The 22578-nt window shown below is 39.7% G+C and overlaps 2 protein-coding genes across 12 annotated transcripts in view; one reads left to right on the top strand and one right to left on the bottom strand.

Moving 5' to 3' along the window:
* PLPPR5 (phospholipid phosphatase related 5) overlaps positions 1-22578 on the bottom strand; it is a 212529-nt gene that overhangs the window by 125480 nt on the left and 64471 nt on the right. Inside the window, exon 1 of one of the 11 annotated variants that reach the window (XM_021404625.1) lies at positions 17295-17447. The exons of the other annotated variants lie outside the window; for them this stretch is intronic. The gene's annotated coding sequence lies outside the window, so the exon portion shown is untranslated. Of the gene's footprint in view, positions 1-17294; positions 17448-22578 lie in introns of those variants that run through there. 11 annotated transcript variants of the gene reach the window in all.
* Positions 17499-22578, top strand: part of PLPPR4 (phospholipid phosphatase related 4) — a 31164-nt gene continuing 26084 nt past the window's right edge. Inside the window, exon 1 of the mRNA XM_021404602.1 lies at positions 17499-17678. Coding sequence (XP_021260277.1) covers positions 17601-17678 — 78 coding nt within the window. The 5' untranslated portion in view covers positions 17499-17600. The remainder of the gene's footprint in view (positions 17679-22578) is intronic.

Genomic DNA, 22578 nt, shown 5'->3' with positions numbered 1-22578 from the left:
GGCAGTACATTCAGGACTTAAGACTGTCATGTGCTAAAGCATTTTAGCACTGTTAAAAGGAAGAATATGTAATTTCAATAAAAATAATCTATCTTCATTACACCACCAGCAATTTGAAATACAAAATGTGCCTTCTAGAGCTAAAGACAAGAGGCATTAAAACACAGTGCCACATCATGCATATTTTCCCCTTCGGTTTGCTTTATTTCTGTGATAATGGGAGTCAATTTTTTTTTCTGTCAGATCCAAGTTCATAATTTTCAAAGGGCCCATTATCCTATTACTGAGAAAGAAAGTTAGTAGTATATTGGATATTTCAGAGCAAATGTAGCTCTACATTGAAATCCCGCATCATGGAATACAGAATTTAGTACCTGGAAGCTTAATGGTAGGGGGCAGTTAAAGTAACTAGCTCTCCCTGAGAAAACACATGCCTTTTAGCACCTAGAGTTTTAGCGTGAGGTCTTTTATTCCAATTAAGTCTATGGGGAATAAAACTCTCCGATTTGGAGAAAGGAAGACTTCCTCTGCATTGACCCATCTGTACCAATTACCACAGTAGAACAAAAAACCATGAAGAAATCTGCTGTGTCCAGTTCTGGTCTCCCCAGTTCAAAAAAAGACAGGGATCTCCTAGAAGGAGTCCAGCAGAGGGCCACAAAGATGATTAAGGGCCTGGAGCTTCTCCCGTAAGAGGAAAGGCTAAGGAACCTGAATCTGTTCAGCGTGGGGAAGAGAAGACAGAGGGGATCTGATAAATATTTACAAATATCTAAAGGGAGGTGGAGGTAAATGATTTGTGGGAACAGGACAAGGAGTAATAGGCTAAAACTTGAACATAGGAAGTTCCTTACTAATACGCGGAATAACTTCTTTACAGTAAGGGTGACAGAGCACGGGAACAGGTTGCCCAGAGTGGTTGTGGAGTCTCTTTCTATGGACATATTCAAGACCCATCCGGATGCCTACCTATGCGATCTATTGTAGGGTACCTGCTGTATCAGGGGGTGATTCTGTGATTCCCGGTGTGCTTTTGCAGTTGGAATGCAAAACTGTACATGCTGCTTTAATAAGGAAGTCACTATCCTGTGAAATACAAGGTTGCGATTACATATTTACATATATATTATATATATACGCATGTTTCCACTAAAAACATAACTCGGCATGACATTAATTGAAGATACATTTGAAAGATCGCAACTCACAGTGGGTCATAGTTTAGTTGTGAATACGTAAGATGCATTCTTATCAAATTAATACTACTTTCTAGGAGATGGAGTTTCCCTGGAATAACCTAGAGGATAAAATGTGTACCAAAGTTTGAGTTCATCCAAATTTAGTTATTTAACTGAAGCAGCTCACTCAGGAGCTCCTAACTCCACCAAAAGTCAGTAGAACCTCATCTAGTCCTCCTAAAAACCTAAATCACTTTCTGGAGATGCCTTTTACCCCCCTCACATACACTTTCTCATGCTCTCTCTCATTTCTTCCTCCTTCAACTAAATGGAAATCCTGGAGACTGAGTGCCTAAACTTCGACAGAATTAATTCATGTCCAGATGACTGAGTACTGCATGTGGCTTCCACATCATGAAGAATACAGCACTAAGGGAGACTATAGCCATAAAATGTATGATAGAATGAACAGATCACAGACCCCATAAGGCATCCAAAGACAATGCAACTTTATGCTACTCATATCATTGGGTAGATAGTAAATTTGCCCCTTAATTCTTCCTTGAAGGAGGTCTATTATAGCTCTAAATGAGCACCTTTTCCTTATACAACCATTTTCATTAATCAGAGATCACTGCACTGCAGGGCTGATAGCATAAAAAAAAAATCAGGTGGTCACAGAACATTTCAAAATATCAATTAATAAATGAATGATAAGATGAAGTTACTCTCCATGCTACCTCATGTACTTTCACCACAACACATATCCCTAAGAAGTGCGAACTCCTTCATTAAGCAGAGCTCTACAAATTTGTAGAACTGATGACCTTTTCCTTCTGTAATACGTAGCTTAGAGCCATTAAACGAAGTGCTAAACAGCGTTCCCAAATGCTACTGAAGATGTAAGAAGCTTCTCTGAAATCCTAGCAATAGTTGGTTCAAACAGTTTTTGCACACAAGTTGTTAGTGTTCAGAGTAGTTCCCACCAAGAAGATTTTTGAAAGACTCATTAGATTCATTGACTTCAGTCTTACATCAGTTCCACTGGCTTGAAATAAAAATGAAAGCAGAATCAAGCTATTTCCTGCTTCAGAACGCAGCTGTTCTCTCTCTAATGGCATAGCTAACTCATTTAATAATATTCAGAACATTTTACAGCAGCATATATTAGCAATTTCCAGTTGTCCATTATTTTTTCCAGTTTCCCATCATAATCAGATTTGACCATGAGAAAACGGGAGGAAAAATATATACATTACACATGTGCATAATACCAGATCTATGATGACATTTCCCTTCATTCATGCAGAGAGACAGAATAATTTTCTCCTTGTTACACGGTTCTTGAGTTTTTCTTTCCGCTCAGGAAAATGTTTTATAGCAATGATCTGACACTATACAGTAGTAAAAGTGAAGTAAGCCATATTGTGGGAATGAAATACCATTATTATAGTAAAGTTTGACAATGAACCATAATTTCAGAATGGACATTTAAAAAAAAAACTTGAAACACTCAGGCAACTCTAGAAAAAACTCCATTGCCATGTGTAACAAAATAAATACAAGCTTACTGGATGTGTGATTTAACATTTTCCCTTTTGTATCCCTTATCCTGATTAAGTAAGCTATTTCTCCAGAGACGTGGGAGTGGAGGTCCTGTGAAATACTTTAACTCATAGCTTGACTGAAGCCAGTGGGAACCTTCTCATTAACTTCAGTTGAGTCTGAATTCTTACTTCCACTGCAATACTGGTTAGCAGTAGCAGTTATTCAGTAACTTCCACTGATAATGTCAAAACCTATTCAGTTTTTTTTTTAAAAAAACAGCTAAGAAGAAATGAAGGATACAGATGCTCTTTTTGTTTTGCTTAGCTTTGTTTTGGTGGTAATGCTTTTCTTGTTTGTTTTTTATCAACTTAATCATTTACTAAGCAACATGTTTTCAAAAGGATCATAGCTGTTTTCTTCAATACCATCAGCATCTCCAGGCTCTAAGTATAGCACAATCCCCTGAAAACAGGTTCATTCTGGAGGCAGGATCATCAATTGAAGATCTGAAGAGAAAGCATTTCTTTCAGGCATCTCAGTGAAACATCGCCATTTCATAAAGATGACAATGTAACTACTCAAAGGAGCAAAGCCAAAAGGCACAGGCACAAGCTTCATTTTGCTTCTCTGGAGCCATTTAACCACGGAAGTTGTTCCACAGTTGAACAAGACGAGCTGGGAACCAAGATAAGACAAACTGAGCAGAGGGCACAGCTGAGCAGTGACCAGCACTTCCACATACACCCTGCTGGGCACTTGGGCAGAAAGAGTGCTTGCGTTTTACTCCCATCAATAACTCTACCACAATTCTGCAGAAAGCAAACAGTACAGCGCAGGGGGCAGCTCAATATAATTTGAAGAGATTGATGTTACCAGGTAACAATGAGGAAGTAATACAATCTGCAGCATTTTAATTGGAGATGAGGATTCACTAGAGAAAAGGACCCAGCATGACTCTGTCATCCAAGGTTAATCACTCCGGGCTGGAAGTGAGGCTCCTGTTTTTCAACTGTTCTTACAGGGAAACTACTGAGGGGAATGATGTTGTGCTATTAAAATTAGCACTTAAGGTAGAGTTTCCCTACCAGGAGGTTGAGTAGGTTATTTGAAGGAATTGGAAGAGGGCAAGAGTGAGGAAGAGCTATGAAGACCTTCTTTTAATTTTTTTTTGCAAATCACTCTAAAAAACTGCTCTCTTTTACTCTTTCTATAAAATAACCTATAAATTTCAGATTTTGTGGTAGCAGGAGTGACCTGAAAATTTATGCAATTTGCACCTACAGAGGCATGTGTAGATAATTCTTTCTTCTGTCCCTAGAGTCCATAGAGCTCCTACAGAAAAAAACAACAGATGAAATTTACACTTAACCTTGCAAACTTATCTTCAGATACACGTATTCCTTTTTCTGCCCTACTGAACATGCCGGAAATATGCTCTTAGATTTTTTTTTTTAAAAACACAATCCACAACTGAATTATTTTTTTTTTTTGTTACAAAACTGCATGAGAATCATCTTCCCTAGGGACCCAAAGAAGACTGGAGAGAAATGTACTCAAAACTCAAGCTTAGTTAAAAATGATAAAATACTATAGTTGCATGATTATCTTATTCATAGAGCAGAAGTAACAATAATTCATACTTCTTCCTTGCTGCGATATATACACAAAAAGTCATTCCTTTGTGTCATTGAAAAGCATCAAAAAGTTACTCACCATAGATAATACCCATTTGAAGGCACAGTCTCAGGTCCGCTATATCGTGGGGAACTTTCTATATAATATGAATATTCTTCTCGTGACAAAGAAATAGCAGACAATTGCCATACTGTTGTTCCATGACAGTTTAATTGGAAGAGCTTAAATGGAGTAAGGGATGAAGCTCTTGTTATCACACTTGATCCTAAAAATTCTAGTAGAGAATCACCATAATAACTCTGAGAAGAGGACTCAGTCTGCAATCAGCATGTACAGAGAGGAAAATTTTGTATTTGTTATATGTCTTAACATCTTCAGAAGTTCAGAAGATTCTAACTCCCAACAACCCTGTTAAAATTTGTACTCACTCAGAATCTTTAAAGATTAGAATTGCAGCAACGTCAAGATACTCTTTTAATGATCTCATAGAAATGAATTTAATTATGGTTTACATAACCTTTGTGTCATCTCCTGAGACTGAAAAGGATGTTGTCAAAAGCATAAACTTCAGCACAGAGAGCTTATGAGAAAAAAAACCCATAATAGGACAAAGTTAATGGAACAAATAGCAAATGTTTTATGCACTTGGCCGGTGCCACTCTCCTGCTTTTTGAAGGGAGTCATGACGCTTTTACAGTCAGATTTTTCTGAGTTTCAGAAACAGTCCTTCTTCAACTGCTCTTAGAAAGAACTGCACAAACAAGTGGGAAAACCGAGTCACTGTATGCAGTCAGTTTGTTTCTCCAAAGAATTCTCAGATGTACAAATTAAGCACACTAAAGAAATCAACACTTTCTCTAATCTGTGCAGAGATGTTGTTCCCTAAAACAAATTGTGAAAACATTCTAGACAAGAAAAATAGCTACTTAGTTGAAAATGTTTCAAACAATATTTGTTTTCATGAGCAAGAAGAGGCAAACGTTGATTCTTTTAGCTGTCAATGTCTGTCACCACATCTCTGTTGCTCTACACCAGATATCCATTACATTTATTCTAAATGAAAGGTTAGGTCAGAGTGAGAAAGCGTACTCAGGTGTCAGTTCCTAGTGTTGACAGCAATGCAGAGACGCACATTTTAAACAAATTTTCTCAAACACTTGAAAATAATCAAATTGGATGGTATGAACCAGATAAGAAGAAAGGATAACTTCATATCTGAGAACTCTATCTAGGCAAGCAATTAGGGAAGCAGGACACTGGTGATCTGTCTCTAACTCCATCTCCTTGTAGAAACTGCATGCTCTTTCTGCTAAGTGTTGCAACAACAGATATTGCTTTCTACTAGGTTCCTTTTCTTCAACTGAAGTTGTGCCTGACCTGCCAGCAATTCTGACTACAACACCTTCAGTCTGCTATCCTGGATTCTTCCAGCAGGTCATAGATCAACAGATACCTTCCCACAGCGGAGTTACTAGGATGAGAGAAATGAGAAGCTTTCTGGATATGTCAGCACTCAGTTACTTGAAAAGCTGAGAGCAAAGGAATGGAGGGGGGGTAAGAGACTGAAGGACAGAACAGGATAGGACACAGAAAGCTCAGCAGCCTACCTTGGACAGCTCCCCAGCACCACTTCTGCCAGCAGAAATGGAAACTAGCGTCACATCAGCAGAGATGATCGCTGCAGTTAATATTCAGAGGGCTACAATGAGCACAGGGCACAGACACAAGTAAAGAGAAGGGTGTCATATTGCTCCTCACTTCAGGGTTTGGTCACTTAGTTTCTGCTTACTGTCCCAATTAACTAATTGCCCTAAGAAAGGCTTGTTGGCTGGCAATACCCAGGAGAAAGTATGACAAGAAAAAGTAAGGAAGTGAAGCACTGTGGAGAAAGGAGTAGGGAGTTTGGAAATAGGCATGGTGAAAGTAAACAATAGAGGGGGAAAAACTGAAACGAAAAACCAAAAGAGCAGGATGAGAGAAAAGGATAAGAAAGGGATGACAGGGGAGGAAGCAGAAGAAATTATGCAGGGGAGAGTGAACAAGACACAAAGATAGAAGAAAAGAAAGATAAAGTGTGTAGAAGAAGAAAATAACAGAACCGGGGACAGGGAAATGGCAAGAAAAAAAAAATGGAGAAACAATATGGAAGAGAGATGAACAGGAGACACATAAGCATGTGAAAAAGCATTAAAATAAAAGGAAAAGAAAGAAATGCGTTGTAGGGAAAGGACTCATATTATAGTGATACTTGCTTCCAAGGCATCAAATCCTTTTTAATTACCTTTTTCAAATTCCCAAATCTTACATCTATATCCCAAGACAAATCAATATTCAGTGGTTCAGTAACCAATCCATTAGCAAATTAATGTATACACTTTGAACCCTGTAAAGTTGCTAATACTTTCTACCCTCTTAACAGTGGTCATAATCTTGACACCATGATGATTAAAGATGTAGGTATTTAACCTGGTTTAATTATGATGATAGGTGCAGTCTCTGCTTTTAATTTTGCTTTTGCACCATAAATATGATCAGCAAGTTTGAGAGTCACAAACAACTTCCATCTGGTATCCGAGATAGCAATATCTTCATCTGCATATTCATCAAGTGGCATGCATGTGAAAAAGAAAGCTTTACTGATTGCTTACCTTACTTTTTCTTCCATAATGCAATTCTTAACCCTTAGGATCTTCTAACAGCAGGTCAGACTATCTGAATGTTAACAGGAACAAAGAGAAACATTCCCACACTCCTCATTAATTACCATCATTTAAAGGTAAACTTTATCATAAGATGCTAATCTTCTCTGTAGCCAAAGGGGTGTGTTAGATGCAAGAAAAAAATTGGAAATTGTTGCCATTAGAGAGTTAAATGAGCTCATTTAAAGATCAGTAAAACAAAGCACTAAGAAGTAATAAAAATATCACCTCCTTCATATATTTCCCCTCTTTTTAGGCATGTAATTTGTCATTGGTCACACTTCCCTATTTATCATTATAATTTGTATCTGGAAAGCATTCTGCAAGGGCAGGAAAGCAAATATTAGTAATGAAAAAAAAAAAAGAAAATTACACTCTACCAAATGAGAGTTGATATTGATGTTCTGTTATCAGAGCCTCCTAAATCTCAAACAAATAAATCCCTCAATCAACGTAAGTGGACTCCTGCAGAAGATTAAGCAAACTTTACTATTGTATATTCTCATTAATTTGAAATTAAGGAAATACTTAGAAGTTCCGCTTCTTTTAAAATCCAGTAGTTTCTCTTTCAATTTTAGGTAGATTAAATATATAAACAATTACATGTTAGTGCAATATAGGGGTAATGCTGAAGTTTGGGCAGGGTGATATCCATTTGTCCATACAGGGAAAAGAGTTTTTTAAATAATTTCTGATATCTAATTAAATTGCACATTAATTTGAGATACCAGTATTTTAAATGCTGTGGGATTTTTAAAGTATTATTCCACAGAAGGAATGACTTGTTTTTCATGGATTCACAAGCGTTTGGGTTAAATAAGTTTTGAAGCTCAAGAACACTTTTCAACAAAGCAAGTCACCAACAGTTTTCTTAACCTACAGGGTTCTGCTGCAGCATCAGGTAATTCACAGTTCCTTGTTCCACAAGGAAATGACAGCTTACTTGGATAGTTTTTCCCAGGGAAGCCATGTTCTTATTTTCTTCCGTATTATTCTAAAAGAGCTTCTACCCTCTTGTAGATCTCAGCACGTAATTCATCAAGGTTCTCCTCAGGTCAGAACACCCTGGGAACAGCTGCTGATATTTCCTGGGCTGCACAGCATCCCCTCTCTCAAATCAATTCAGATTATCTACACTAAGCATCTTGTTGTCTTCCCAGAAAGAACAGAACATAGCATCAACAGAATCTGCCTTTGATCCTTCCACTCAGACAACATTTACAACCCAATGAAATTATGCTGGCCCCACGTAATTAAAGTGGGTATTATGTTTGGTATATACAGCTACAAAATTGATAAGACTAACTTCTCTCAGGTTACATGAGCAAAGCCTTCTTCCTCATCTGGGGCTTTCTTGTAGTTTTCTGAAGATACAAAAGCAATCAGGAAGTCAGATCTCCATCTCAAGACACATCAGTAGTTGTAGGAGCATTCTGCAGAGGCATATACGGCCAGCAGGAGAACTCTCCACCAACCAACCCACAGAACAGAAGAGCAGGTAGATGCTATGGCTATTAGAGTACTTCCATTATTTAGCATTGCTGAGTTCTTCCACAGAACTTTGGTGCCTACAGCAATTAAGAGGTCCACTTCAGTCTACCTCACATTAGATAATACTTTCACCATAGTCTTCCCAGATTATGTATGTAGACATTTTCTTTCTAAACTGTGTCAAAGCCAGGAATGACCTGACTTAGGGATAGCCTGGTGCTAAGTGCAAAACTAAAAGTATTCATTAAGTCATCAGATACATCTAATCTCCTGCTCATCCCTGGTTCTTTTTTATCTCACTGTTGATGTTTATTGGAGCAGCAATACAGAACATGAGCCTACTGCCAAGCTGTGCAGTGAACTGCACACAGCACAAGTAAACATACAGCCTCCACTTCTCCTTTGCCCTGTTGCAAAATTATTTTGTGTTTTCCACACATTCTACAAACTCAACAAGCTGTCATGGGACAGGCAGCTGGAAACTAAAGTTAGGACCACCAGCAATAACTGCCTACTCTCAAATATCATCTGGAAAAATTGGTAGATTTTTGTAGGAATGTACTGGAATGAGACGTGAATTCAGATATAGAGCTTACAAGTTAGAATTTCTATATCCTAATATGCACATGCTCCCAAGCACACGAAAATAGATTTATTTATCAAAGCAGCCTATTTACTTCAATGAACTAGTTGCCAGTAATTGAGGTTTTTTTTTTTTAAAAAAAAAGTTATTGAATGAATACAATCATAGAAAATGCAACCCATTAAACTCTCAAGCACATATTGCACAGGTACACCTGTAAGTAGAATATGGTTCACATCACTCAGGTAGCAACAAACGTCTCCATTTTTTGAGAGAGTTACACCTAATAATTACTATCCCTAAAACTCAGTGAAAGAGTCATGATGGCTTGAATACGTTTAAGATAGTCAAGTCAGGGAAAAATGGAGAATTGCATTAAGAAAAACCACCACCTTACATGATGGATATCTTCTCATTATTATTGTCACCATTACTTATGATAATTTCCCTTCAGTTATTAAGCTAATTCATTCAGTCTGTGTTTTATTATTCTTTGCTCTTAGCTTTTGGCACAAGAAGAAATGGAAGTTCAGTCCAGTGTGTGACTTTTTTTTTTACTTCAGAAACTTTTAAGACAGTTGTGAAACTTCCTTTGTGCTAGTGTAAAATACAACTAAAATAACATATTTCTATTCTCCAAATGAGAAACCATGAAGAGAACTTTTCTGTCAATATCTCTGAATCCATATGGAGCTTCTATTAGCCTAACTATGCCAGGTACGTCTGATCAAATAAGCTATTCCAACAAAGGTAAGGTCTTGCAAAGGCAAGCCTTTCATATTTCATTTCCTTGGTTACAAAATAAGAATATTTTATATATAAATACATTAAATTATAAGGTGCTAGTTACCCTGTGTAATGCCATAACACAACTGAAAGCGTAACAAGGACAGCAGAGTAGCAAGGTCCCAGGCTGCAGCAAGTGAGGACTTGCTCAAATGCAACAGCCATGGGCTCAGAAATAAAGGAAAGAAGCTGCTTACCTTCAGAAGGCCTTAGGTACACAGAGATCACCAGAAAAATACTTTTGCTTCCTCTGCCAACCCTTAAATGAGGTCTGGGAAGAGGTGAATCCTGGCTCCACCCCTTCTGGTCACATTCAGGGGCACCGCATGCACCTGAGCTCCCCTGGGTTGGCCCTGCCTTCCCACCACGTGCTCAATCACTACTTCAAGCCATGAGTTAGCATTTCCGCTACACCGTGATAAGCTAAATCAGTATTTTAAATGAATAATCATAATAATCCTGACACTGAACATGAATTATCAGAATTCTCTGCTCAGCTGAGAGGGAAAGCAAGCCCAGTGTTTTTGTCACAAAGCCTTTCACTTCCAGTTGACTTCAGCAGGTGGAGACTTCAGCTATTGCAGAGAATTCGACTTCAATTATTAGAAACAATATTTTTTACAATAATTAGTGTAGATAATTCACTATTTCCACTGAAATCACATTTGGAGTAAGAATAATAAAAAAAACTGTATATGTCATAAGTTCTTATGTGCTTCCCTGGATAAGTATAATTCTACACGAGCAATTTTATACACAGAAGTAGAGAGCAAATATTGCCCACAGATTTCTTCAGGTCAACAAAAGGAAATTTTGAACGTTTTCAAGTAAATCCCAAAGCCAAACTCCTAGATTCCTATTACTTCCTCTTGAATCTGTTTAACTATAACAGTCTCAAGCAGATACTGTTCAGAAGAGCTGTTTCAGAACCACTGCATTTGAACTTTGAATAACTTTGAATCCCTATCAACCACTCCACACTGTGTCCTACACATGGCTTGTTTTTTATTACAACACTAATAGAAATTAATTCTTAACTGCCACATGATATTTTGGTAACTACATATAGCTTCCCTTTTATTTAAGGCCTTGTTTGTCGCTTTTTACCTAGAATGTTTGAAATAATAGAGCAAAAGATTATCTGAATAATAGATTAACGGAGAAAGAAGAGCTCAATTATATCATTTCAGAAACCAAAATATCAGCAATCAATGATAATGCAAGCAATCTTGACTTCATTTTGAAAAACACATTCCTTTTAGTTTCAAAGGCAAGAGCAGCTGTGTTAGAAAAATCAAAGTGGCATAAAAAATAAGGTTACAATATTTGGAACTGCAGGTGCATATGTGCATAACACCCCTATTCAGGACTTGCGCTCTGTACTCCAGCAATATCCTTATCTCAGAAGCCCAGAAGCTTCTACAAAGAACTCAACACACAGAAAAAAAAATCTTTGATGTGGAATAAAGAGAATATTTAACTGGCTGTATTTCGCCTTTATTCATTGACAATGTGTAGAAACTGGAGCACATCCAAATAACTACGTGCACAACTAAGGGTCACAGGACTATACACACTGCACATGAGCAGTATTACCAATCTCAACATGTACCAAGTACACACTCCTGGCAAGCACTGCAGCTGCTGAATGCATGCAAACAGACAGTAGAATGTATGTACAGTAGATTCCATTGTGTGACAACAGGATTGCAATTTGCAGTTTCTCCTGACATTGAAAAGAGATTGAGCATTGCAGTGTTAACTGGTGAGCCAAATGTCTTTCTGCCTGAACTTCATATTCTACACTAGAAACTATCCAGAGTATCACAGCGTGTCTAAGATGTGTGCCTATCTGGCATTACACTGCTTGGCAGGCACTATTGCTAGACATAATTTTGCAACATCAATTGCAAAATCCTCAGTTATTTTCAATACTGATTTTTGTGCAGTGCTATCTGTGCATAACATTTATTGATAATGAGTTTTTCTTCTGCCTGACGTAACATTTTTTCATGGAAAATGTCATGAAAACTTTTTAAAAATACGCATTTCATCATTTTCCTTTCTAAAGTGATTGTTTTCTGATGCTATACACTATAAACAGTTAACACTTACTGAGTGCTATTGTGAAACTTCATCCATTTTAGCTGATGTGTTTTCACTCCAATGTCACTTTGCATCTAAGCCTTGAGACTCCATACATGCATAGAAACATTTTTATAGCATATATACAAGTACAATTGGTTTTTATTACTTAGGTTTAATAACTAACAGTGAAAATGAGTGATTAATGGTGAAGGACAGGAGTTTTCTTCAGATGAGGCCACCTGATTTATGCCCTTGACAACCAACAGCACTGTAATTACAGGCTTACAAAATAATTGATGTTCACATTGGAAAATTAATGTTGGACTTCAGTATGGCAAAGATTTTTTAAAAAAGTCTCTTGTGAACTTGGAACATCTAAGAACACTCTGAAAATAAATGTTTTAGTTTTTTAGATACTTTTCCTGTTACCTCCTATGAATAAGTCACCATCTTGTTTTTATCACTGAGTGCTAAATTTCTTTCTCAAAGCCATGCACACAGTTTGTCTAGTTCACAGAATTTGAAGCATACATTTTTTTTATTAAAATCTACAGTAATATTGTGTCAATCCATACCACATTAAGAAAACCATTTTTGAGAGGGAAGATATTTAAATTGGAAAAACACAAGAGAATCTGAGAAATGGCAAAAATAAGGTCATACACAAACATGCATTGATCAGGACAGGCTAGATTAACATCAACAGGTGACTGTAGCAGTACTCCTCAAAACACTTTTCTGACATGGTGTTTGATACAAACTTCAGGGCAAACAGGATTCCTGCTGGGATTTCTGCATTTCCATTTAGACCAGTGTGTACTACTGGTAATTAGATGGCTGCAGTTTTCCACTCGACCTCTGCCTCAGCTCATGCAGCAAACGGCTGATGTTTAATTAGCTGGTTAGAAGCAGCTTGCCCAGAGTCAAGCAAAATGTGTGTGGCAGAAAGCTACTGCACAGAAATACAGATTTGTGATTTATTGATACATACATGAAGTTGCTTTTAAGAGCCAATGATATTCCAGAGGCAGTCTGGGATTTTCACATTCTGTGAAGTAATGCAGGTAACCAAGGATAAGCTATTATTAGCATCAGAATAAAAGCTTATCAGGCATGTTGTACATAAACTCATTTTCCCATATTCCCAATCAGCCATGCACAAGGCAGCTTGACTAAAAGCCGCATAACCGCTCTGTGCTAAACCTGACATAAACGGGTTCATACAAACCACAGTCCAGCATTGTGCTTCCACAGCCACACAGATTACAAACCAAAACTGGCCCAATGCAAAAAAGCACAGGCACATATGACTGCAAAAGTACTATATAGCTGTGTTCAGAGATGATATTTGAAGCCACAGATTCAGAAGAATGATCCCAGCATGACTCATGCAAAACATGCAGAATTCCTTTTCTAGACCAAACACTGCAGTGTAAAAAGCAGCAGAGAAGACAGGAATCATTCCGTCATACGCTGCTTTAAAGCTGTGACCTATATCTCACAGTCAAAGAAAAGACTTCAGAAAATAGAGCATTACAGCATCAGGAGATTATCAAGCATGGTAGAAAAACAATTGCTTGCCGCAATTACAAATTCAAAGCAGAATTTAACTCTTCCATCTGCACTATGGATCTTTTGTATGTTTTGAACATGTTCCACTGTGGATCTCCCAGTGCTGGGACAGACTTTCTATCCAAGAGTGCTCTGTGCTGCACACATGGGAGTTACAGATGGGTCAAAAATTTTGTCTTAATATGAAAAAAATCAAGAAAGAAGAATCTTAAATCTACTAAAAGCTAGTGCTAGTAAGTAAAGAGATGCCCTTGACATCATTCAGCTATCCAAATTTGTTATTTTTTCCTTTTGTTTTCCCCTCCATCACATTTATCAGGTACATCTGTAGGATCCCTTGATAGGATGCTAGAAAAGATGTTGCTTTGTGGTCTGACATGGATTTTGTCTTGGGAGCCAACATTTTGTTTCCTCTACAACTGACTACATCAAAACAGTTGCACCAAAGCTTAGAAAGCCTGCTGATGAAATAATTTTAAAAAACTTATACATCACAACCACAACAACTCTTTAAATGTATGACTGTAAAATAACCAATAATTTCTCTCAGCTGCACAGGACAGATTTACTTACAGAGTAACATGTGAATTCAATATACAAAGCAAATTCCCCCAGACATTTTCCTGAGGGACTAGGGGAAAAAAAATGGTGTATATATATATATATATATATATATATAATGTACACACACACTGCTGCAATTCTGAATTCAGTTATGTCAAGCAAAGCAGAACAGCAGAGACCAGCTCCCATATGCCACTTTTTCTCCAGAAGAGGATTACTGTTTTAATATGAGCCCATATCATCTATTCCATGCTTACTGGGGGAGGGAAAAAAAAAAAAAAAAATTAATCCATCCCCACAACATGAAAGTGTTAAACCTGGTCCTTGACCTAGAAATGGCTATTGAGCAGGAAAAGCGCGGGGCAGCCAGGTGAAAGGAGGTTTTCTTCGACTATCAAGCAACAGTAACTGTAGCTGCAGCTGCAGCCTCTGGCCAAACTTCTGCTTGCTACAAACCACTCAGTGCCACTGTCTGACCAGTAGATCTGAACAGCCATGGATCTGCTGGCTGTCAGCCCCTTCGATTTCTTTCTCCAAATTCTTTCATCCTGCTTCTACATGGATATTTGTCCAGTGATATAGCACAGGACCCTGTTTATGCAGTGTGCTTTCTGTTCCCATGGAAGCAGCAACACCACAGCCACTGCCTGTGTCCAGTGCTTACCAAAGCCTAGGAATAAAGGCAAACTTTGGCTCAGAGGGAAGTGAGTAGCTGGATAAAGAGATGATGACCTACAGTTGAGTTCTCTACAGAGCACCTTTGCCAACACACGAGGCTATGCTGGAAAGACATTTCATATCATGTTTCTAATAACTGTCATGGTTGCTCTCTGCCTGAGAACTGGAAGGAACAGTTCTCTCTTTCTTCACTTTAAGAAGCTCCACCAATAATAATTCTTCAGCAGGGGGGTGGTTTAGCATCAAGGTGAGCTTTTACAAATCAGCTTGAAATCACCAGATGCACCCACTGGCAACCAAGTTTTCTTTTTGTTGGAGCAAGAGTAAATCTCTCCTCTTAAAATCTTATTCCAGATGAGTTAGAAGAGGCTCAGACTCCAGATCTTTGCATTTTATCTTCTAGTTCCCTGACTTCTTTGATACTTTAAATTCTTCCATGAACTCTTTGGTTTTGCTGAAGCAAAGCATAAACAGTTTTATGCTTTATGTACTTCCATTATGCTTTCCTGTTACAAAGATTGCTTAAAGGTGGGTAAAAAGCCATCACCGTTAATACAGACACTGCACTTACGACTATCCTGCATGTAGACAGTATGCATAAATCATGCATCATCACACTTCCTTGTAAGGCTGTCTTGATTGAAGTAGACAGGAGGCATTTTCCGGATCTTTTTACTACCAACACTTTTTACCTTGGGAGACCACACAAACGAGATAGTCTTTAACACAGTGGCTTATCCTTGACTGCCTATTTTCCTCACCATATAGCCACCTTCTTTAGGAACACACGTGTAGTTTTTCCTACAGTTGCTGCACTTCAGCCAAATGATATAGACGCCTCCTCTTAACTCCCTCAACGAGTACATTTACAAAATAGTGAGATACAAAGCCAGAGAATTAACACAAATCTTCCTGCTCGTTCAGCATTCACACATCTTGCACTACACACTTATTTATAGCAAAAATTTGCAGAATAGAGGCTGGCTCCCTGTGTTTTACTGTACCTATCACAGTTAGACCCTTAATTGGCCTTTAGTTACTACAATAACAACATAATTAACAACAGCTTTTGCCAGCTTCTGGAATTAAATAACCACGTGAGTTCTCAGTTCATTCTACCATGAAGCACTCTATCCCTCTCACTCTTCCAGAGTGAAGCAATCCATGTATGAAACAGCGGTAAACAAAGTACTCATCAGTAATTTTTGACAGATTGTGCTCACAATTTCCAAGCCAGACTCATGACTTCTGAACAAGTGAGGCTGATACAGTAAATGCAACTCTAAGTGGCTAATCTGTCATTAACTACTGCAATTGTGAAAAACAATTTGGCATTACCAAAATCTTGCTCAACTTTTGCTGTTTTATTTGGAGTAAGCCAACAGCACGGCTAACAAAAAGGCATTTTTTTTTACTTAAAGATTAGAACACTAATTGGTAAGAACCAAAACCAGACACCCACACACTGTCCAGAATCATATCCTGGAATTTGGCTCTGACAGCCAAACACATACCTCCTCTGCTGCCGGAATCTCTCCTGGGCACATCCTCTGCCCAGAGGCCCCCACCCTGCCTCCTCTTCTCTGGACAGAGCTAGGACAAGACCGCACATTGGTGTGGCAACCTGTTGGAGCTCTGAATAGTCTTTTTCAATGATCTGGAGTCAGGTAACGGGTTTGCTTTCCACACTTTATTGCAGGCATGAAGAGTGACAAGTGCATTTTTACATTTAACATCTCATGAAACTTTGTCTGCTTAGTGCTGAGCACACCTTCTATGTGTAAATGAGAAAACAGCTAGAAAAGAGAAGGGACTGGTGGAATCTTCACTTCCCCTGCCATAGCACGCTGGCTACAGCACTAAGGTCCATCTGGAGATTGCACAAGAGCAGCAGGTTATTTCCCATACTCCCCAAAGCAGGAAGGGCAGGGAATAAACAGGACTGCTTGAGTCACACTTCTTTCACTGAATGGTAAAGCTAAATGCCACAACACAAGCTTACAGATACAAGACAACCTCTGCAAACATCATTAATGTGCTACAGTGGAATGACAAAGCCACCTCATTCACAGAGGTCCGCAGACCTTATCCAGGATACCTCTCATTGACATCAACAGAAGCTCGCCTGAGAAAAGGCTGAAAGCTTTGATCCATACATAAGATCTCAAAGTACCACACTTCACCATGGAAACAATTGTTCAGGTTAATTCCATTCTTTTTAAGGCTGCAGCAGGAATTGCACCACATATTCCACACATTAGAGAAACTACACGCTCGGTTTTGCCCTCGGTCCCATCCCCACCAGTCCCCTGATGGGCACTGGGGCCGGGTGAGATATAACCAGTGAGCAGAGCTCACGCAGAGCGCATCCGCCCAAGAACATCGGCCGTATAGGAACGCTGTTCCCAGGGCCATCCCACTGCTGTTTCAGAGAAAGGTTTCCCAGAGCCAAGACAGAAGCTCCAGGCTCACACTGGATCAGCCTTCTGCATGCCCACGCCCGCCGGGGTACCGCGCAGGTGTCTCAGTCCCACACCGCCCATTTACTGCTCTCTCGCCGGCTGCGGCCAGAGTTCCCCTGGCTCTGGAGGAGGCTTCCCCTCCCTCGCGGCCGCCCGCGGACCCCGCAGCGAAGCAGTTAAGCGGCCGGGCCCCCGCCGCTCCTGACGTCAGCCCGGCGCGGGGACGCGCTGGCGGCGGCGGGCGGAGGAGATCGCGGCGGGCGGCTGCCAGCGGCCGGGGAGCGCTGCCGCGGGGCCGCCCGCAGCGCCCGCCAGCATGTCCGCGAAGGAGCGGCCGAAGGGCAAAGTGACCAAGGACAGCGTCACCCTCCTGCCCTGCTTTTACTTCGTGGAGGTAAGTGGCCGCCCGGCGCATTGGGGACCGGCCGCGGCTCCGCGCGGGGGCGGCTCCGGGCGCGGGGCTGGCGGCGGGGAGCGGGCATCGCGGGGCGCTCCGCCGGGCAGCGCCGCTCACCCTGCACGGAGGGAGCGCGGCTCGGCGCGGTTCCCGCACCGCCGGGTGCGGCATCCTCACGCCGCGCTCTGCCTTCCCGCAGTCAGGAGCGAAGTCCACCGAGAAGAGCTGGCATTTTTTAGAGGAAATCATTTCTCAGAGTTGCTCGGATGCGAAAAAGCTGCTTAAGCAAATGGTGCCGTGCATCCAGGGGCCTCTCGAGAGGAAGACATGTTTCCAGAAGAGTTTCTAGGCAAACGCCACTTGTGTTTCTTTGGCGGAATAAAAATCACATTTGGAAAGGAATGCTCAGGAAAATAGAAATGTTCTTAAAATGATGATCAGCGGTGTCTTTCTGCCTACCCCTGGATTATCTGCTTTCTCTAACAGTGCTAAAAATGCATGTGCTGGAATGGAATGAAGCTCTGTGCACATCTTAAAGAGCAAAACCTGCTATGGCTGCTCAGCTGGTAGCAGGTGGAGTTGCAGAGGCAGTCTCTGCTCTGTGTGTCACTCGCAGGCATTACACTGCCTGGGAAGGTACAGCCGAGTAGGTGCTGCTAGAAAATCACAGGTAGGCACGGGCTAAGCCTAAGAAAGAGGTAAAAATGGTTTCTGGATTGAGCGCAGTGTTTCAGATGACCTCATTCACAGGAAGGCGACTGAGGCACAGTGAGGCATCGTGTAACATCTCAGGGGGAGATGGTAAAGAATTTAACGGTAACATATGGTATAAGAATTAATTATAACTGGTAGGTTAAATAAAGATATAAAAACATACACAGTACTTAATGTATGAAATATAAAAACGATGAAATATAAAAATTGGGGGAAATATAGAAAAAGAATTACTTTAAGGTGCATTTGAAGGCCTTTGAGGTTCTCTGGAAGGTAGAAAGGATAAATACCAGAAGCGGTTTCAGATAACCGAGGAGTATCTGTCCCCCTCAGTCCCTGAGCACCTGGACATGGTCAGGAGCTAACCCAAAGTAAACAGCACCCACTGGAAAGCTTTGCACAGGCTCTTCATATGGAAGAACCACGCATATCCTATCACTGTACTAGGCCTGCTCAAGAAAGGCTCTTTGATGGAAGGGGTTTGCTGTGTCATACAGCTTACATTAGCTTTGTATAGGAGGAAGAATTCAAGCTTGGAAAAGTTCCTAAAAAGTCAGGGGCATCCTAGCACTGTGCCATCTTTGTTGCTTGGGGAATCCAAATGGATGAGAAATCACTGGACCTCATCTTGGGAATAACTGTGATACAATGTAGGCACAAGATAGAGATTCTGGAAGACAACAGAACCACGCTGTTTGGTGGGCTGTGCTTCAGCCTACAGCAAGACAGGATGAAATTACAGAGCAGTGGCACAAAACGTGTGCCTGCTAAGAAGAGTTGCCTTTTATAATATTAATGCCTTACTTGCAGTTCCCCTAGAAGCTCCTTGTAGCTGCTACAAGGAATAATGCAAATGATCCTGCAAGCCCTGAAGAAATTAGACCGAGCTCTTTGTACCATTCCCACATGAAGCAGATGAGTTCTCCACTCTGATATGTACTAAAAATCTTCAGCAGGTCACCTACACTTAGAAGTAAAAAGAGGGGGAGATTAGAGCTGCAAAGCCTCTTCAGTGCCCAGCTGCTCTGAGAGGGAGTCAGAGTTCACAGTTAAGAGTGGGCTGCTAATGAACTGTTAGGACTTCCATGTGATTCCTTCACAGGAACAGAGCCTAGAAGCTGCACGAGCCCTTTTCCCTGAGAAGTTAGTCCTAACTGTTGAACTGCAGACTTATGCCCCCTCTTGAGACAATGAACATTTAGGCATTCAGTACAAATAAAAGCAACAATTAAGAGAAAAAAAAAAAAAAAAACAACCTGACTGCCATCTACCTGAGCCTATCCTTCGCTCAGGAAAAATTGAGCTATCATTCCTCTCCCATCGCACAGCAGAAGGATTTGAATCAATTTCCTACATTTTAGGTGAGTACACAAATCACTTGAGTGAAGGGGTGACAGCAATTCAGTTGGAATTTAAACTCCTGTACACCTACCCTGCATTTACCCACATACACATTAATTTTGATCAGATAGATGAGAATGCCTTCCTGGAGCCTTGTAGTACAGGCAGACACCAGCATATCAGCAGCATCAGAAAATTGGCAGGATGGCTTACATTCCTCTGTTGTGACTGACTCAAGGAGAACCAAAGACTGAGTTATACTTCGTAGAACGTGATTAAATCAAATACAATTTCACTGGCATTAGAAATTCTCAAGTGTAATGGACAGAGGGGTTTGACTGGTATTATTATGTAATATAGATCTCCTTTGTAAGCTGGAGGTTAGCCTCTACTATGATCCAACAAAGGCCAACTAAATAAAAGAAAACTTAACCAATTTAATTAATGCTTTCTTGATTGTAAAGCTTTTAGTATTATGAATGGGAGTTGAAATGATGATGAGAAATGAGATTTTTAGCTCACTCCTCTAAATGTTATCAATCTTTTTATTTTTTTCCCCCTTCTGCCACCCACTCGCTTCCATTTTGCCTGTTCCGTTCATACCAGAAAGTCCCTCCGCACTCCAAATTGCAATGAATAAGCATAGAAAATCAAGTTTGTGCCTTCAAAAAAAAAAAATCAGTATTCTGTCTTCCATATAGCATCAGGACCTAGGAAATCTAGGCTAAAGAAAAAGTAACTTGTTTAGAAAATAAGTTGTGTTTCTCAAATACATTGCCTTTCTCTCTCAAGCACTAGACAAAAGACAGGAAAGAATTAGATTGGGATAGAGGAAATGAAAATTCCAAAGAAGATAGTACACAATTAAAGAGGAAAAATAACCCTGTATTAACTGATGTATTTCATGCGTAAGAAAGCAAAGAACAGGTAAAGACAGATTCTCTGCTTCAGAAGGATTTGATAATTAGGAATAGCAGCAAATACAGCTCTGACACTGAGGTCTTCCTGCTCTTATGATTCTTATGAATATGTCATGTATGAGACTAACTCCCATAAATGAAAGTGTTCAATGGCAGCAACTTTAATGACTGGAAAAAAGTATGCAATCTAATTGATGGCTAACTTTAAAATAATTATTGTAGGCCCAATTTTCATTTCAGTCTACTTTAAGAATATCAAACTAGCAGATTTTAACACAGCAGATTTGTAACGTAAAACCAATATGCCCTTTTTAAGATCAGTGTAATCACTGGAGCTATTCATTTACACAGAAATGCAAAAGGAGAATCACCCTTGAGCTTCAGAAGACGTAGAAATGAAAGGGAAATAAAAATCTGACATGAAGAGATGGAGCTTTAGAAAAAATGTGGATGGACCATCTTCCAAAAAAAATCAGAGGCAAACAAATGAGCATTATAAAATAAATCATAACACATTTTCAGTAACGTTTTCAACTTCTTGATTCGTAAAATAAAAACACATCAATTTACCCTATTGTACCATAATAATTTTTAGAGGCATTTTGAAACACTGGTAAGACTTCTGCTTAGCAGTACCTCTGATCTTGAGAGCTGAATAGTTTTAGATTGCCTTGTACATCTCAATTACCTGAGGCATGTGGTAATCAGCACTGCCAGGCAGCCTGGCCTGTTTTATTCCTAATTGTGGTTGTGACATTTTAGGGTTCTGTAGACTCTATGGGTTGTCTGAGCTTCATTTGTATAGCTGGAAAAGTCAAAGCTTGCAATGAAAATTCAGAGTCCCTCTGGTCTAGTCGGATTTGTTAAAAAGTCTACACGCTTCTGGGAAATACTGAAAAATCAGTATTCCTGGAAGAACTCTTTGAAATTGTTTCTTTTCAGCATATTCAGAGTATATCATAAGTATATCCACTTGCAGAAAAAAAATCATAGAATCATCTATGTTGTAGAAGACCTTCAAAGTCATCAAGTCCAACCATCAACCTGAACCTACGAAGTCCCGTCACCAAACCACGTCCCTTAGTGCCATGTTTACACTTCTCTTGAATACTTCCGAGGATGGGGACTCCAACACTTTCCCGAGCATCCTGTTCCATTTCTTGATTAAATATAAATGTCTCCCATTTTAATACAAATTTGGAAAATTTCCAAGGTTATATGGTTTCTATTCCTGAGAGAACAGTCATGTATTAGAGGCAGAACAGATATATTTATTCTTGATGAAATAAAAAGACTCTTCACCTGTGCCCTCTCACTTCAAAAAATCCTGGTTTAAATCCCTGAAGTCACTATGAATTTTGCCTTTGATTTCAGTGGCACTTGTGCATTATTATATGTCCCACATGTGGGAATGCTAAAGCACATAGTGTCTTGAGTGGTCACTTCGGTTTTCTCAGTCTCCAGAGGAACTGGAATTTTTCTAACGGTGACACCAGCAGAAAGCACAAATATCTGTTATGACCATAGGACTTCAGCCTGCAAAACATACATCAGCAGCTTCCACTGAAATAAATGCATTCAGAGAATGTTCACTTTGTCTCAGCAAAAAAATGCTTCATTTCCTTTTGCTTTTAATATATACCGGCAGAGCTAGGTTTGAAATGTCAGATGTTTGTACACATCAGTGGGTAGCTCTATGCCACCTCTCAGTCACATCTGGAGGGTTTTATGCAGCTCTGCAGCTATGCATGATCCACTGCATTTAAATTATGCATTTTGTCACCTCAAGGTTGTGTATACGTGTGATTGTATGAGATACAAAATCAGAGGGAGTGCAATGATTAGAATAAGTGTAGAGGGAGAATGAGCTCTAGGACTAAGTCTTTCTTCCTATGAACAAAACATTTCTATCTAGTGCAAGA

The sequence above is a fragment of the Numida meleagris genome, chromosome 7 (genome assembly GCF_002078875.1).
Source record: "Numida meleagris isolate 19003 breed g44 Domestic line chromosome 7, NumMel1.0, whole genome shotgun sequence".
In the NCBI taxonomy this organism is placed as follows: Eukaryota; Metazoa; Chordata; class Aves; order Galliformes; family Numididae; genus Numida; species Numida meleagris.
This window is presented reverse-complemented; position numbering and strand designations above follow the sequence as displayed.